Raw genomic sequence first — 15,509 nt, 5'->3', positions numbered from 1 at the left:
AAAACAAAACTTGACTTATTCAGCCCTCAATGTGGCCTACAAGGTAGAGCACTATAATATAGCAAATCCTTCATATGAATGTGAACAAAGCCATGGGAGATCTGCTAATATATTAAAAATTTAACTTATAGCATGCTCTTCCTGTCATTCTTCAGTGCATCCTCCAACTCACTACAAGCAAGGAAGTCCTAGATATAAAAATGCGTATAGATGTATTCAGTAACCAGATCTCATGACATTGTTCATATCGAGTCAGAGGATACAGTTTTACAATGATGGAAATTTACTAACAAAATGCAACAGCGAATGTGTTGTAGGAATGTGAGACACTTACTAAAAGTGCATGTTATACACAGACTTTTAACATATTATAGATAATCAGCAATTTAAGCATTAGAGGACTTAGATTTTTTTAAAATCAGCTCAAGATCTCTTATTCCATTATCGGGTGCTTAATAGAACCAGTAAGTGAAAGGACAAAAGCAAGCACCAATAACACCAGCTGATGAACTCACATGGTTTTGATCATTCTTTAATTGTGATTTGATGCTTCATTAACTACAGCTCTTTGGACTATTAAAGTCTCTCTTTTTATGTAAATTGATTTCACCGAAGAAACAAAATACATTTGAGCCGCATCAGAGGGGCAAAACAAATAAACATCACAAAGAGATGTCTCATACATACACTAGTTTGGCTCTCCTCACTCGCCTGTGGTGTATCTGCAGTGGAATAGTCTATTCCAGGAGAGCTCGACTCCAGTGGGGACCGGATGGGCAGGCTCATCAGTCTTTTTGGAGCATTTTTTGCTGCTTGACGGGCTACAACAAACGAGATTTTGATGATTTTTTTTAAAACAAGCAAATTCATTTGTTTTTTTAAAAAAGCTTACGAAAGTAGTTAGATTATTTGCCTATTTTTCGGTTTTCATAATTATACAGCATGCATCAGTAGTAAGCACAGCAGCCTGACTACATGATACACCTACATCAACCTTAAGATCCCTCTGTAGCAACTAGAAGTCAATTTAACTGGTGAGAAAGAGTAGATTGACCTGCAGAATGAGCTTAAATATGAATTACATTTCCACAACTGTGAAATATACATTCAAAAGCATCTACAACCAAAGATCTGTCAGCTGGTAGTTATAATGGGTGACCAAGTTGTACAGACCAGTAAAGTCCAAGGTTTTATCCCTGCTCTGTGCTAACTTAGCTGATCTCAATTGAATCAGGGCAAATATCCTCAATAACCTTGGGATGGCGAAAGGCTGTGGTTCCACTCCTAATGTCTATCCTGTAATCTATGCATCGGGTGGGGTGACTCTCCAAGTTGAAAAGGCTGAAGCTTCAATTGCTTCCCAAAGCTCAGTTTGAGATGAACTGAACTGAACTAAACTAAAAATTGTATTCCAAGTACTGCAACGCGAACTTCAGAGATATAATGCATTTATATCCTGTAGCTCTGGCGTCATCCTTGCACCCTCGATAACTGCACCAAGCACCCTATCCTGGTTTGAGAACCTGCTTTCACCAAAGCTTCTCTTCCCAATTGTGTCCTGACACTTTCCATCCTCTTTGACAAAGGGTGGAAGCAAATTAACCATCTATTTGGCAAGTGTTGACCAACATATCAGGAGAACTCCCGGTTTTTCCTGGAATAGTGCTATGATTTTTTTTACATCTATCCGAATAGACTTATCGGGCCTCAGTTTACTGTTTCAGCTGAAAGTCAGTATCTCTGACAAAATGCAGTCCCACTCCTACAGTACTGCATTGAAGTGTTAGCCAAGATTATGTGCTCAAATCCTGGAGTGGAGGTTGAACTCGCCTCAACCTTCTTCATTCTAATAAGAACTGCAGTTTCTCAAATCTCTCCTTATAACTAAAGCCTCGCATGCCTAGTAGCATCTTTGTAAATTTCAAGTAAAAAATATTAATGAAGGCAATAAAAGACAATGGAACAATTTAGTCAAGCTGCTGAGAAATATATAACTATTTACATGTTTGATTTGAATTACACCCTTATTTTAGACATTAGAAATTTCAATTACTGAGGGAAAAACAAAATCAGATGAAAAAAAATTTCAGAATGCATTTTGAGAATTTTGGGAATCCAGTGACCAGACTGCACAAAGTGATGAGTTTAGATAGGTGTTTTCTATTATGAACAGGATATTTATGTTGGAAAAAGTTGACATAAAAAATGCTACAAAAACATGTACACAGATACACATGATTCTTAAAATTTTGATATGATGCAACTTTGACATATAATTGATACTTGTGCAATAAACCATGGAATACCATTTGTATTCATAAACAACTCGTACCCTGAAAAGCACTTTCTGTTGCACGCCTCTTCATTTCAGCCTCTTCTTCCTCCTGTTTCTTCTTTCTATAATAAAAGGGAAAAAAGCGAAGATCTCAGTTTTATGAAACAACTATAATTCACGTGGGAGATCTTCACATATAAAATGCAAACATTCTGACTTTGGTTTAACTATTAGATAATAAAACTAATACTCACTCTTCATTTCATACTTTCTATACTTACGCAACATTATCATTCCAAGTTTCCTGAAGTTTACTATCTATGTGTCCAGCTTGGATTAGCTCTGCTTCTCTCTTGACCTTTCTATGGAATCCAAATTTAAATATGAATTAAAAGTTTGTTTCAAGTTTGAAGCTCATTAGTGGTTAGTACTGACACTTAACTTTACATAACTATTAGTTATCAACTATCACTGCTTACAATGCCCAACGGCAGGAACCCCAACAACTGGAAAATACTTCAGCATTGCAATTTACAAAGACATAGAAAACTTATTTTAGGTGTGAAATACAATGCACGGTAAGATGGACAGACCTCGAGTTTCTGCAACAGCAGTAGCTGAAGGCAACCTGATGAACATATCCAACTAACACAATCACGGCATGAAACTATTACTTTAAAATACCTGAACAAAATGGACCCATACTATATATATCTGCTAATTACCTGCACAGGTTAAAATGCCATAAACAGTGAATAGAAGTTTAAACATGAGGGCTTTTAAATATTTTGCAACAGGTCTTTCAACAATTTAAAATGTTAAGCCTTTTACAAAGTCTTAAGGTGTTTATGGTTTTTCGCCATTCCAGGTGAATAATCATTTTATGGACTAGATGTTATATTTAGATAGTTAATACAGACAAGAAAATGTGAAGCAAACACAAGAAGTTCCTGGAATGAGAATGATGATCCAAAAATAATTAAGGAACAATAAACAGAAGCATTAAACAAGAATCAAGGGACATGAAACAACTGTTTAAATGGGGAATAAAAGGGAAATAAAACAGTTAAAAGTAAAAGTCTGTTTTACATGGAAAGGAATATATAATCAAAGGATAACGTTCTAAAAGAGAAAAGAATACCCCCATTAAAAGCCTGTGGGCTTTGGACCAGCTAATTATCCGAGTTGGAGATTACCTCTTTCAGCACTGACAAAAGAAGAAATCTACTAATGACAGAAGAAAAATAACTGTGGTGACTTCTGCAACAAGACTCAATATCTATGATTAAGGTGAAGGATGACATGACCAAAGGTGGTAAAAGCAAAAAAAAAAAACTTATTTTTCCCCCTTTTGATAGTTGTAATTATTCAATTTATGTATATAAATAAATTGACTAATTTGTGAAGTCCTGACCTGTATTTCTCCTGAGACTCTTTAATAAGTTTCTTCAACTCATCAATTCGCTCAGCAGTGAGCTTACGAACAATTACATCCTCCACAGTTTCCACAACTTCTCCTTTCTCTCCACGCTTCCGTCTGCGATGAGATTGATGGGGTCATTGCAATAAAGGACCATTACATTTTAGCAAGATTTTATTTACTGATGTACATACAGATTTGGGGTAAACACTTACTTGGGAGTCTCTGTTGTCTCCAATAGTTCGGAATATTGTGATGCACAATGCTATATAAAAAGAACGTAAACAAGTACAAGATCTGAGAAAAGTTGAATGTACACCATGAAAATCTAGACACAGCAAACCAATCATAGGCATGGATGAGTGTCGCAGTGGCAGATTGACTGAGGCAGAGGTCAAGGAGGGTGATGTTAGAGGTGGGCATAGGCGCTCTGTGATGGACAGTGTATGGGATCATAACTCAACTTGAGGTCAAATAGGACTCCAACTGCAAAGTCTGTTTTTAAAATGTGTTCATGGGATGTGGCCATCACTGGCAAGGCAAGCATTTATTGCCCATCCCTCATAGCCCTCGAGAAGGTGATGGTCTGTTTCAGCTTGAGACAATGGGGGTGGAGCAGAATTGGTGGAGTTTAAATTATTTTCTTTTAAATATAAAGTGATGTTATTTTTTGCAATCCGATTTGTTATTTTCTAATTTGTAATTGATTTTCTCACCAATCAAGAGGCAGAAAACACAACCACCACAAAGAATTAGCAAATCGACACAGAAGTCACAGGCACAACACAGAGACACCCAAGAGAAGAAACTAAATAAACTTTGCCAAACACCAAACATTATGTTTATTAACAGATTTCTCCCTTCATTAAGCTGGCAAAAATTGAACTCTTACTTTTTGTGAAAACCAATCTGGTGGGCGCCCATGTTCTGCAAAAGGCTTGATTGCCCTGCTAACCGATACCCTGCAAGGGTACACAGACAAATCATTGTAGGCTTCAAATTAATAATCTGCAGTATACTTAAAAAAATCAGAGCTATCAGCACTTTCAAATTACCATCCAAGAACCTTGAAATTGCTTTTAAAAAAAATGTTGGTGCTTAAAGTAGGAATGTTAATGATTCGAACAGGCAACCGTCCTCAGAACCAAGAAATTCTTGATCAAGTATTGCACAGGTTAAATTAAAAAGTAATGTCCCTTCTCTGTTCCAGTTGTATGCTTCATATGCAACTTCAGTACAGCATCAACTATTACATCATTGTGTAGGATGTAGGATTTTCTTGGTTTCTCAGAGTGAGTTTACCAATTTAGTGGGCCATGCACATTTCAAGCTGGCCTGAAACTTCTTAAATCCATTCTATTCAAGAGGCTTTCAACAGGCAGACAGAGATGTCTTTCATCTCAGTCTGGGGCAGATTCAAACTCAGGGAACCAAGAACCGAGTCTAATCCTCAAAATTGTTTACTGAGCACGGCAACCTGCAGGAAGGTTTCTACTAATGATGCGGTACACCAGGAGAGTAGAATGGTGGCTAAGTACATTCTTTGATTTTTCAATCCCATTTATTAGGGAATCGGCTGCCTCCTCTCCTCATTTGTACACAAAATATCTACTGTCATCCTGCTTCTAATAAACATCCCAAGAAAAAGTGTCAGTATAATTATCTAATTTTAATGTTATAAAAAGAGATAACGAAGATGATAACTATGATGGCCCTTAAAACAATTTTTGTGCCCTCCCCCATTTAAACTTTATTTTCCAGACCTAATTTCACTCCAGGCCAGTTTGATTCGTCTCATTTTTCTCCTCTACAAGATCATCTCAATGCATAAATCTACAACATTCTTTTCATATAAACTCAAAATGATTTTGTGCGCACTAAATGGTTGATTTTGGTACACTGAAACTGGCTCTTTCAAGTTTAAATATTCAATATTTTTCCCAACCATGACTGCAACATTTCATGTTTAGCTGCCTTCTGAATCTCCTAAGGAATATTCAAGATAGATTTCTTTTACATATAAATAAAGTTTTTCATCAGATGGTGATGTGAAGCAGTTAAGCAAAACTTACACCATTAAAAGTTGCAGTTAGTAGCGTCACCTACCAGTTTTGGTCTCCACTCCGCATCACTGAAGATGCCAAACATAGTTTCTCGCGGATCGACCATGGTTCAGTAGGCCCAGTACTCAGCAATTTGTGCTCTTTGAAAGGAAAAAGATAGAGACTCCAAAGTTATCAGCTGTCAGGAGGGATAAAACAGGATGACATTGAGGTAGCATCATTCCCAAATTCATAGCAAATTACTAATCACATTCTGGTACTGCAACAATACTAATATTTTTAAATTATGGCTTGAATAGTTAGGCTTAAATTAACTAGTACAGATGCAAGTACAAACCAACACAGTAAAGAAACATAATAGTTCCACTGGGTGGGGAATGTATATACCAGTTTAATGGTGGCTACAACAGTACAGCAGGTGCCCTGAAAAGAAAGTTTAAGAATGTTGCAAGACCAAATTTATATTTACCAAGAAAAATATACTGCAGAAATGATGATTAACTGCAACATCCAGATTCACCATCATAGCAATATTATTTAAACTTTTAGATATATTGCCCAAAATATCACTAATAATATAATGCAAATTGATTTTCCTTGATGTCGCTCACAGACTTGAGTAGAACAGGTTGTTGCTGCTTGTCTTCAACTCTCAAATTATTTTTCTGTCTTCCCCTTCCATTCTTCATCTCCTTCTATCCCCACCTCTTTACAGGGCTCACATATTGTTTCACTGTTATCTCTGCATGTGATTCTTTGTTTGCCAATTGCACATGTTCTCTGCCACTCTCTGTATTAAGTGCACCTCCCAACCTCTCCGTTGTCTCTCCTGTCACAAGATGCATTAAAAAAAGGTGGCTGAGGAGTCGAAATAGCAGCATATGTAGGGACAGAATGATGGAAAAGTGTTGCTACTGAACTGCAATAATTGGCATGAAAACATTTTCAACAGTAATTAAAAATAAAATGAGCTTCAATAATGCTGCCCACAAATCAAAAATATATAAAATGGTGCTCCTCACTTAAATATGTCACTCTCCATTACTTTATACCAAATAACATCCAATGACACGACTCAGAGTGAGTAGAATGTTTTATAATACTCAGCATAATGCCTGTATTATCATCAGGGATGCCGATTTATCAGCATTGGGGATGGCCAGCGATTTAAGAAAAGTTGAAAGGGGACACCAGACCAGGCACCTTTTCTAGTTTGAGCATTGCTGGCCTTTTAAGTATCTCCTCTATTTTTATCCCATTCATTGGTCAACTACCTCCTCCTTTACTGTGACACAGGCAGTTCTTCTTGAAGGCAAATGCAAAATACTAATTCAGTATCCCAGCCATATCTTCTGCCTCCACAAAATCTCCTTTTTGGTCCCACCCAACTATCCTTTTATTCTTTATGTCGATAAAAAAAATTTTCATGTTCTATTTTATATTATCCACTAATCGATTCTCATACGTTCTCTTTGCCCCTCATTTCCTTTTTCAGTTATGCGCTCCACTTTCTGCACTCAACTTGTTTCTCTGCTGAATAATGAAACCAACGTTTATCATAAGCCTCTTTTTCCTGTTTCATCATAATTGGAGAGAGCTTTACTTTGCATCTGCTTATAATATATCTAGCCTGGGACTTGTTACTGTATACATGTGATTGAGAGCAGGACTTGTTGGACTGCAGCAACTCAAATACAACCCATAATTTGGATGCAGTACGGGAGCATAATGGTTATATACTAGTCATCTTGCTGGCTTTGTAATCAATACAAATTTTCAATACATGGACTAATAACGCGGAGTGCACATTTTAATCTTCTTCTTTGGCCTCCTTGTCTCGAGAGACAATGGGTAAGCGCCTGGAGGTGGGTCAGTGGTTTGTGAAGCAGCACCTGGAGTGGCTATAAAGGCCAATTCTAGAGTGACAGACTCTTCCAACGGTGCTGCAGATAAAATTGGTTGTCGGGGCTGTTACACAGTTGGCTCTCCCCTTGCGCTTCTGTCTCTTTTCCTGCCAACTGCTAAGTCTCTTTGACTCACCACACTGTAGCCCCGCCTTTATGGTTGCCTGCCAGCTTTTGACGATTACTGGCAACTGACTCCCACGACTTGTGATCAATGTCACAGGACTTCATGTCGCGTTTGCAGACGTCTTTAAAGCGGAGACATGGACGGCCGGTGGGTCTGATACCAGTGACGAGCTCACTGTACAATGTGTCCTTGGGGATCCTGCCATCTTCCATGCGGCTCACATGGCCAAGCCATCTCAAGCGCCGCTGGCTCAGTAGGGTGTATATGCTGGGGATGTTGGCCACCACGAGGACTTCTGTGTTGGAGATACGGTCCTGCTACCTAATGCCAAGGATTCTCCGGAGGCAGCGAAGATGGAATGAATTGAGACGTCGCTCTTGGCTGACGTACGTTGTCCAGGCCTCGTTGCCGTAGAGCAAGGTACTGAGGACACAGGCCTGATACACTCAGACTTTTGTGTTCCGTGTCAGTGCGCCATTTTCCCACACTCTCTTGGCCAGTCTGGACATAGCAGTGGAAGCCTTTCCCATGCACTTGTTGATTTCTGCATCGAGAGACAGGTTACTGGTGATAGTTGAGCCTAGGTAGGTGAACTCTTGAACCACGTGGTCGCTGATATTGATGGATGGAGCATTTCTGACGTCCTGTCCCATGATGTTCGTTTTCTTGAGGCTGATGGTTCGGCCAAATTCGTTGCAGGCAGCCGCAAACCTGTCGATGAGACTCTGCAGACACTCTTCATTGTGAGATGTTAATGCAGCAATGTCAGCAAAGAGGAGTTCCTTGATGAGGACTTTCCGTACTTTGGTCTTCGCTCTTAGACTGGCAAGGTTGAACAACCTGCCACCTGATCTTTTGTGGAGGAAAATTCCTTCTTCTGAAGACCTGAACGCATGTGAGAGCAGCAGGGAGAAGATCCCAAACAGTGTAGGTGCGAGAACACAGCCCTGTTTCACGCCACTCAGGATAGGAAAGGGGTCTAGTTTAGAGATACAGCACTGAAACAGGCCCTTCAGCCCACCGAGTCTGTGCCGACCATCAACCACCCGTTTATACTAATCCTACACTAATTCCATATTCCTACCACATCCCTACCTGTCCCTATATTCCCCTACCACCTACCTATACTAGGGGCAATTTCTAATGGCCAATTTACCTATCAACCTGCAAGTCTTTGGCATGTGGGAGGAAACCGGAGCACCCGGAGGAAACCCACGCAGACACAGGGAGAACTTGCAAACTCCACACAGGCAGTATCCGGAATTGAACCCGGGTCGCTGTAGCTGTGGGTCTAATGAGGCGCCGCTATGCTGAATTGTGTCTTTCATATTGTCATGGAATGAGGTGATGATATTTAGTAGCTTTGGTGGACATCCAATCTTTTCTAGTAGTCTGAAGAGACCACGTCTGCTGACGAGGTCAAAGGCTTTAGTGAGATCAATGAAGTACACCTACTCAGCATCTATGCTCCAACACTCTGCTCCCCACCTGAAGCTAAAGACCAGTTCTACGAGGAACTCCATAATATCATTAGTAGCATCCCCAATACCGAACATCTGTTCCTGCTGGGGTCTTCAATGCCAGGGTTGGGGCCGACCAGGACTCATGGCCCTCCTGCCTTGGGCGCTATGGAAGGATGAATGAGAATGGACAGAGACTGCTTGAGTTGTGTACCTATCATAACCTATGCATCACCAACTCGTTTTTACACACTAAACCCTGTCACCAGGTTTCTTGGACGCACCCAAGTTCACGTCGTTGGCACCAGCTGGACCTCATCGTCACAAGGCGAGCCTCTTTAAACAGCGTTCAAATCACACGCAGTTTCCACAGTGCAGACTGCGACACTGACTACTCCCTGGTGTGCAGCAAGGTTAGACTCAAACCAAAGAAGCTGCATCACTCCAAGCAGAAGGGCCGCCCGCGCATCAACACTAGCAGAATTTCACATCCACAGGTGTTAAATACGTTTCTAAATTCACTTGAAAAAGCCCTTCAAACACTCCTACAGGGGATGCAGAGACCAAGTGGGCCCACATCAGAGATGCCACCTATGATTCAGCTATGACCACCGATGGCAAACGTGTGAAGCAGAATGCAGACTGGTTTCAATCTTACTTTGAAGAGACGGAACCTGTCATAGCCGCTAAGCGCATTGCACTGTTGAACTACAAGCCCCCAGCGAGTTAACATCCGTAGCACTTAAAGCAGCCAGAGGCGCTGCACAAAGAACAGCCAGGCGCTGCGAAAATGACTATTGGCAACACCTATGCAGTCATATGCAACTGGCTTCCGACACCGGAAACATCAGAGGGATGTATGATGGCATTAAGAGAGCTTTTGGGCCAACCATCAAGAAGATCACCCCCCTCAAATCTAAATCAGGGGACACAACCACTGACCAGCGCAAGCAAATGGACCGCTGGGTGGAGCACTACCTATAACTGTACTCCAGGGAAAATGTTGTCACTGAGACCGCCCTCAACGCAGCCCAGCCTCTACCAGTCATGGGTGAACTGGACGTATAGCCAACAAAATCGGAACTCAGTGATGCCATTGATTCACTAGCCAGCGGAAAAGCCCCTGGGAAGGATGGTATTACCCCTGAAATAATCAAGAGTGCCAAGCCTGCTATACTTACAGCACTCTACGAACTGCTTTGCCTGTGCTGGGACGAGGGAGCAGTACCACAGGACATGTGTGATACCGATATTATCACCCTCTATAAGAGCAAGGGTGACCGGGGTGACTGCAACAACTACCATGGAATCTCCCTGCTCAGCACAGTGGGGAAAGTCTTCACTCGAGTCGCTTTAAACAGGCTCCAGAAGCTGGCTGAGCATGTCTACCCTGAGGCACAGTGTGGCTTTCGAGCAGAGATCCACCATTGACATGCTGTTCTCCCTTCGCCAGCTACAGGAGAAATGCCGTGAACAACAGATGCCCCTCTACGTTGCTTTCGTTGATTTCACATTTAAATAATGGAAATAAAAAGATGGTATCAATAAAAGTGACGACTAAACAGGTCGCAAAAAAACAGGTTTGCTAATGCCGTTCAAGAAAGGAGGTCTGACGTCCTTTCCCGATTTTGGCTGTATGTGGTACACCAAAGTGGTTGACTAGCGAGCCACTCAGTTGTACCAAACCGCTACAGAACAAATTACAACGGTTCAAGGAGGGGACCCACTAAAAACCTTCACAGGGAAGCAAGGGGTGGGCAATAAACACGGTCTTGTCATCAACACCGACGTCTCAAGGATTAAAAATTTCAGGTTGGTTTATGCTCCTTAACCGCTAGACAAACGATCGGTGCAGAATCAATACAACGTTGGGCTGAACATGCAAAAATGATCAGGAATCATATGGGCGTTGTGATCAAAATGAAAACAGGGCCCAATCAGGCGGTCAAAACCGCTGCGCGCTGCTAACATTTCATGCTTTCGTACCACTCCGGCTAGCGCTTCTCTTAGACCTTCAACCAGCCTCGCTCTTTATTTTAGAAGCTCATACTGATCTTGATCCCTTTCTTCACAACATTTTTTCCTTCCAACTACTCACTGCCAGTCCCGGTCGCCATCATCCCAGCAAACATTGCGCGCCACGACCTCTCACCCCCCCGGGACGGTTAAGACTCGTATCCCAACATTTTATAAACTTCAAACGCTGCGCATTAAGATTCCCTCAGTTAAGAATTTATATCGCTTACTGAGGTTTTTCGTTTTAAAACATCTACACAGAAAGTGTAGGTCCTCTATGTCATATGGCAGCGAATTCCATTGGCTGTACCCTGTTAGCAGACATCAGCCCCAGAACATGGATGAGGAATAATCAGGGTTCTGATGAAGGGTCACTGGCCTGAAACGTTATCTCTACTTCTCTCTCCAAAGATGCTGCCAGACCTGTTGAGCATTTCCTGTTTTTCTTTCAGATTTCCAACATCTGCACTATTTTGCTTTTGTTATTATTGAGGAATAATTTGTTGTGCTGAGGGTGATGTTTAGTTTAGTTTTTTAGTTTAGTTTAGAGATACAGCACTGAAACAGGCCCTTCGGCCCACCGAGTCTGTGCCGACCATCAACCACCCATTTATACTAATCCTACACTAATCCCATATTCCTACCACATCCCCACCTGTCCCTATATTTCCCTGCCACCTACTAGGGGCAATTTATAATGGCCAATTTACCTACCAACCTGCAAGTCTTTTGGCTGTGGGAGGAAACCGGAGCACCCGGAGAAAACCCACGCAGACACAGGGAGAACTTGCAAACTCCACACAGGCAGTACCCAGAATTGAACCCGGGTCACTGGAGCTGTGAGGCTGCGGTGCTAACCACTGCGCCGCCCAAGGAATAAAAGTACTGAGCAAACTATTGGGATTGAAGGCAGATAAGTCCCGAGGGCCTGATGGCCTACATCTTGGAGTCTTAAAGGAAGTGGCAGTGGAGATAGTGGATCCATTGCTTATAATATTCCAAAATTCCCTGGATGCGGGGAAGATTCCAGTGGATTGGAAAAATGCTAATATTCAAAAAGTGAGGGAGGCAGAAAGTAGGAAACTATAGACTAGTTAGTTTAACATCTGACATTGGGAAATTGTTAGAATCCATTATTAAGGAAGTAATAACAGGAAATTTAGAAAGTCAAAAAGTCAGCATGGTTTTATGAAAGGTAAATCGTGTTTGACTAATTTGCTAGAGTTCTTCGAAGATGTAACAAGCAAAGTGGATAATGGGGATCCTGTAGATGTCGTATATCTGGACTGGTGATCTGGTGATGCTGGGACTGAGCACAATACTAACATTTATTAGCCCGCGTTTTTCTGTGGATTATAGACTGGTTACTTCCCGCAAGTATATACGTTGTTTACTGTTAAGTGGAAAATATAACGAGATAGTGAACTGAGGAGAATAGTGATAGGCTTCAAGAGAACGTGGACAGGCTGGTGGAATGGGTGGATGCAATTTAAAGCAATGTGAAATGATAGGTTTTGCTAGGAAGAATGAAAAGAGACAATATAAAATAAAGGGTACAAATCGTTGAAGGTGGCAGGGCAGATTGAAAAAGTGGTTAAAAAGGCATATGAGATCCTGAGTTTTCTAAATGGAGACAGAGAAGACAAAAGCATGGAAGTTATGATGAACATTTATAAAACACTGCTTCGGCCTCAGCTGGAGTATTGTGTCCATTTCTGGGTACTGCACTTTAGGAAGGATGTAAAGGCTTTAAAGAGAAAAAAGACAAACTTGCTTTAACGTAGTGTTTTTCATGACTACTGGACATTTCAAAGCACCTTACAACCAATTAAGTACTTTTGAACTGTAGTCACCATTGTAATTTAGGAAACACCGCAAGCTCCCACAAACAGCATCACAACAATGACCAAAGAATCTGATTTTTTGTGGTGTTGATTGAGGGATAAATATAGGTTAGGACACCAGGAATAACACCCTTGCTCTTCTTCAAGATATGCCACGGGATCTTTTACAACCTCCTGAGAGTTTAACATCTCACCTGAAGGACAGGAGTGTCAACCTTGATTTTGTGCTCAAGCCCTGGAGTGGACTTGAACCCAAAACCTTGTGGCTGAGGCAAGTGCTACCAGCTGAGTACTACCAAGTTGACCGGGTACAGAAAAGATTTACGAGAATGGTTTCAGGGATGAGTGACTTTATGTGGCGATTGGAGAAACTGGGGTTGTTCTCCTTAGACAAGATTAAGAGATTTGATAGAGGCTTTCAAAATCATGAGGGGTCTAGGCAGAGTAGATACAGAGAACCTGTTCCTCTTGGCAGAAGGGTTGAGAACCAGAAGACACATTTAAAATGATTTGCAAAAGAACCAAAGGTGACATGAGGAAGAACTTGTTTTATGCAGCGAGTGGTTACAATCTGGAACGCACAGCCCAAAAGGGTGATGAAGGCAGATTCAATAGTGGTTTTCAAAAAGTAATTGGATAAGCACCTGAAGGGGAAAAAAAAAGCAGAACTACAGGGAAAGGGCCAGGGAATGGAACCAGCTAAATTGCTCCTGCAGAGAGATGCATGGACATGATGGGCTGAATGGCCTCCATCTGTGCTGAAACCATTCTCTGATCATATAAGGGCCAAACCTTGCTGAATAAGTAATGGCATCTGAATATGTGCAGTTACTGTAAATAGACCTGCAATTTGTAGTGAAGAACAGACATTTGCAAATTACGACAAGTTACTGGCCAATTTACATCTCTCCACTGTTAGCATCCTGTGGTTAACATGATTTTCATCAACTTCTTGCATTTGCACGTTAACTACCCATTAAACTCAACACAAAGTTAGGCCTAGTAATTAACACCATAAATACTCTTTTAACATGCTAATTCTTAATTTCTTCAATGAACCACTCTTGCCCAGAAAATAAAAAGCTTTATTTGACTTAACAGAGGTTTTGTTGGAATAGACAGAGTGTTTCCACTTGTGGGGAAGAGCAAAACTTGAGGCCATCAATATAAGATAGTCAACAAGAAATCAATTAAGAAATTCAGAGCAGTGAGAATGTGGAACTATCACTGGGAGAGGTGGAGGTGAATAATATAGATGCTATTTCAAGGGAGGCTAGATAAGCAGATGAGGGAGAAGAGAATAGAGCATTAAACTGGGAAAGATGGGAGGCAGCTCAAGTGGAGCAGCAAAGACTAGTTTGGCTGAACAGACTGTTTCTGTGCTGTATACTCTATGTAATTATATAAATATGGAATCTCTTTTTGGTTGTGAATTGTTCTAGGAGATTTTAAAAATGCTAATACTTTTCACTTGTCTTTTTTGGCTCTCAATCCAATTTTTATTTCTTTCTGTACTTGATTTGACATTGAATTCTTGAATCATAGAAACTTACAGCACAGAAGGAGGCCATTCACCCCCTTTGCTGTTTCAAAAACACAAGCACATCATGCTTAGTTCCCACATCCTGCTATTTGACTAAGGTTTTCATCCTCAAATGTCTGTCCAACTTACTTTTAAAATTATTTTAAAAAATCAGCTTCCATCACCTTTTCAGGTAGAGCATTCTATATTCTGATAACTGAATTAAAAAAATTCTCATCTGCCCTCTAGATCATTTGCCAATGATTTTGAACCTATAACCTTTAGTTATTGATCCACTTGCCAGAGAAAATAATTTTTCTCTATTCTATCAAAACCGCTCATGATTTTGGAAACTTCTATTACGCAACCTATTAATCCTCTCTGCTCCAGGACGAACAGTCCTACCATTTCCAACCTCTCCTCACAAGTCCTTCATTCCTGGTAACATTCTAGTAGACCTCCTCTGTATCCTTCTCAGGCCTTTATATCTTTCCTGTGTGGTACCCAGAATTGTGCACAATGCTCCAGCTGTGGCTTAACTAGTGATTTATAAACTTCTAGCACGATCTCTTTGCTTTCATATTCTATTCCTTTACTTATTTATATGCTTTTTTAACAACCTTTCCAACTTGCCCTGCCACATTTTAGGATTTGTTTATAAATACCAAGTTTTCTCTGTTCATCTACACTTTTCAAAATCATGCCATTTATGGTTTACTAATTTCTATATTTGTTCTACTTCACACTTCTCCAGATTGAACTCCATCTACATGCTTCTGCCCATTTCACCATTCCGTCTATTTCATCCTGAAGCCTATAACTAACTTCATTATCAGCTATTTTCCACGTTTTGTATCGTCTCCCAACTATGTAATACT

General features: G+C 40.8%; 1 protein-coding gene across 6 annotated transcripts in view; it reads right to left on the bottom strand.

The window, feature by feature from the left end:
* The window catches only part of LOC137383435 (bromodomain-containing protein 8-like), a 115,695-nt gene that overhangs the window by 99,618 nt on the left and 568 nt on the right, over nucleotides 1-15,509 (bottom strand). For 3 of the 6 annotated variants that reach the window (XM_068056301.1, XM_068056304.1, XM_068056307.1), the window contains exons 2-8: nucleotides 5,802-5,898; nucleotides 4,588-4,657; nucleotides 3,911-3,960; nucleotides 3,690-3,812; nucleotides 2,557-2,637; nucleotides 2,333-2,397; nucleotides 688-821 (exon numbers count right to left, since the gene is read on the bottom strand). In XM_068056301.1, the coding sequence (XP_067912402.1) occupies nucleotides 688-821; nucleotides 2,333-2,397; nucleotides 2,557-2,637; nucleotides 3,690-3,812; nucleotides 3,911-3,960; nucleotides 4,588-4,657; nucleotides 5,802-5,898 (620 nt within the window). Of the gene's footprint in view, nucleotides 1-687; nucleotides 822-2,332; nucleotides 2,398-2,556; nucleotides 2,638-3,689; nucleotides 3,813-3,910; nucleotides 3,961-4,587; nucleotides 4,658-5,801; nucleotides 5,899-11,347; nucleotides 11,392-11,495; nucleotides 11,515-15,509 lie in introns of those variants that run through there. The other 3 variants (XM_068056305.1, XM_068056302.1, XM_068056303.1) reach the window with 3 other exon arrangements.

The sequence above is a fragment of the Heterodontus francisci genome, chromosome 24, assembly GCF_036365525.1.
Source record: "Heterodontus francisci isolate sHetFra1 chromosome 24, sHetFra1.hap1, whole genome shotgun sequence".
Lineage (NCBI taxonomy): Eukaryota > Metazoa > Chordata > Chondrichthyes > Heterodontiformes > Heterodontidae > Heterodontus > Heterodontus francisci.
Note: the sequence above shows the minus strand (reverse complement) of the source record. Positions and strands in the feature narration are given on the sequence as shown.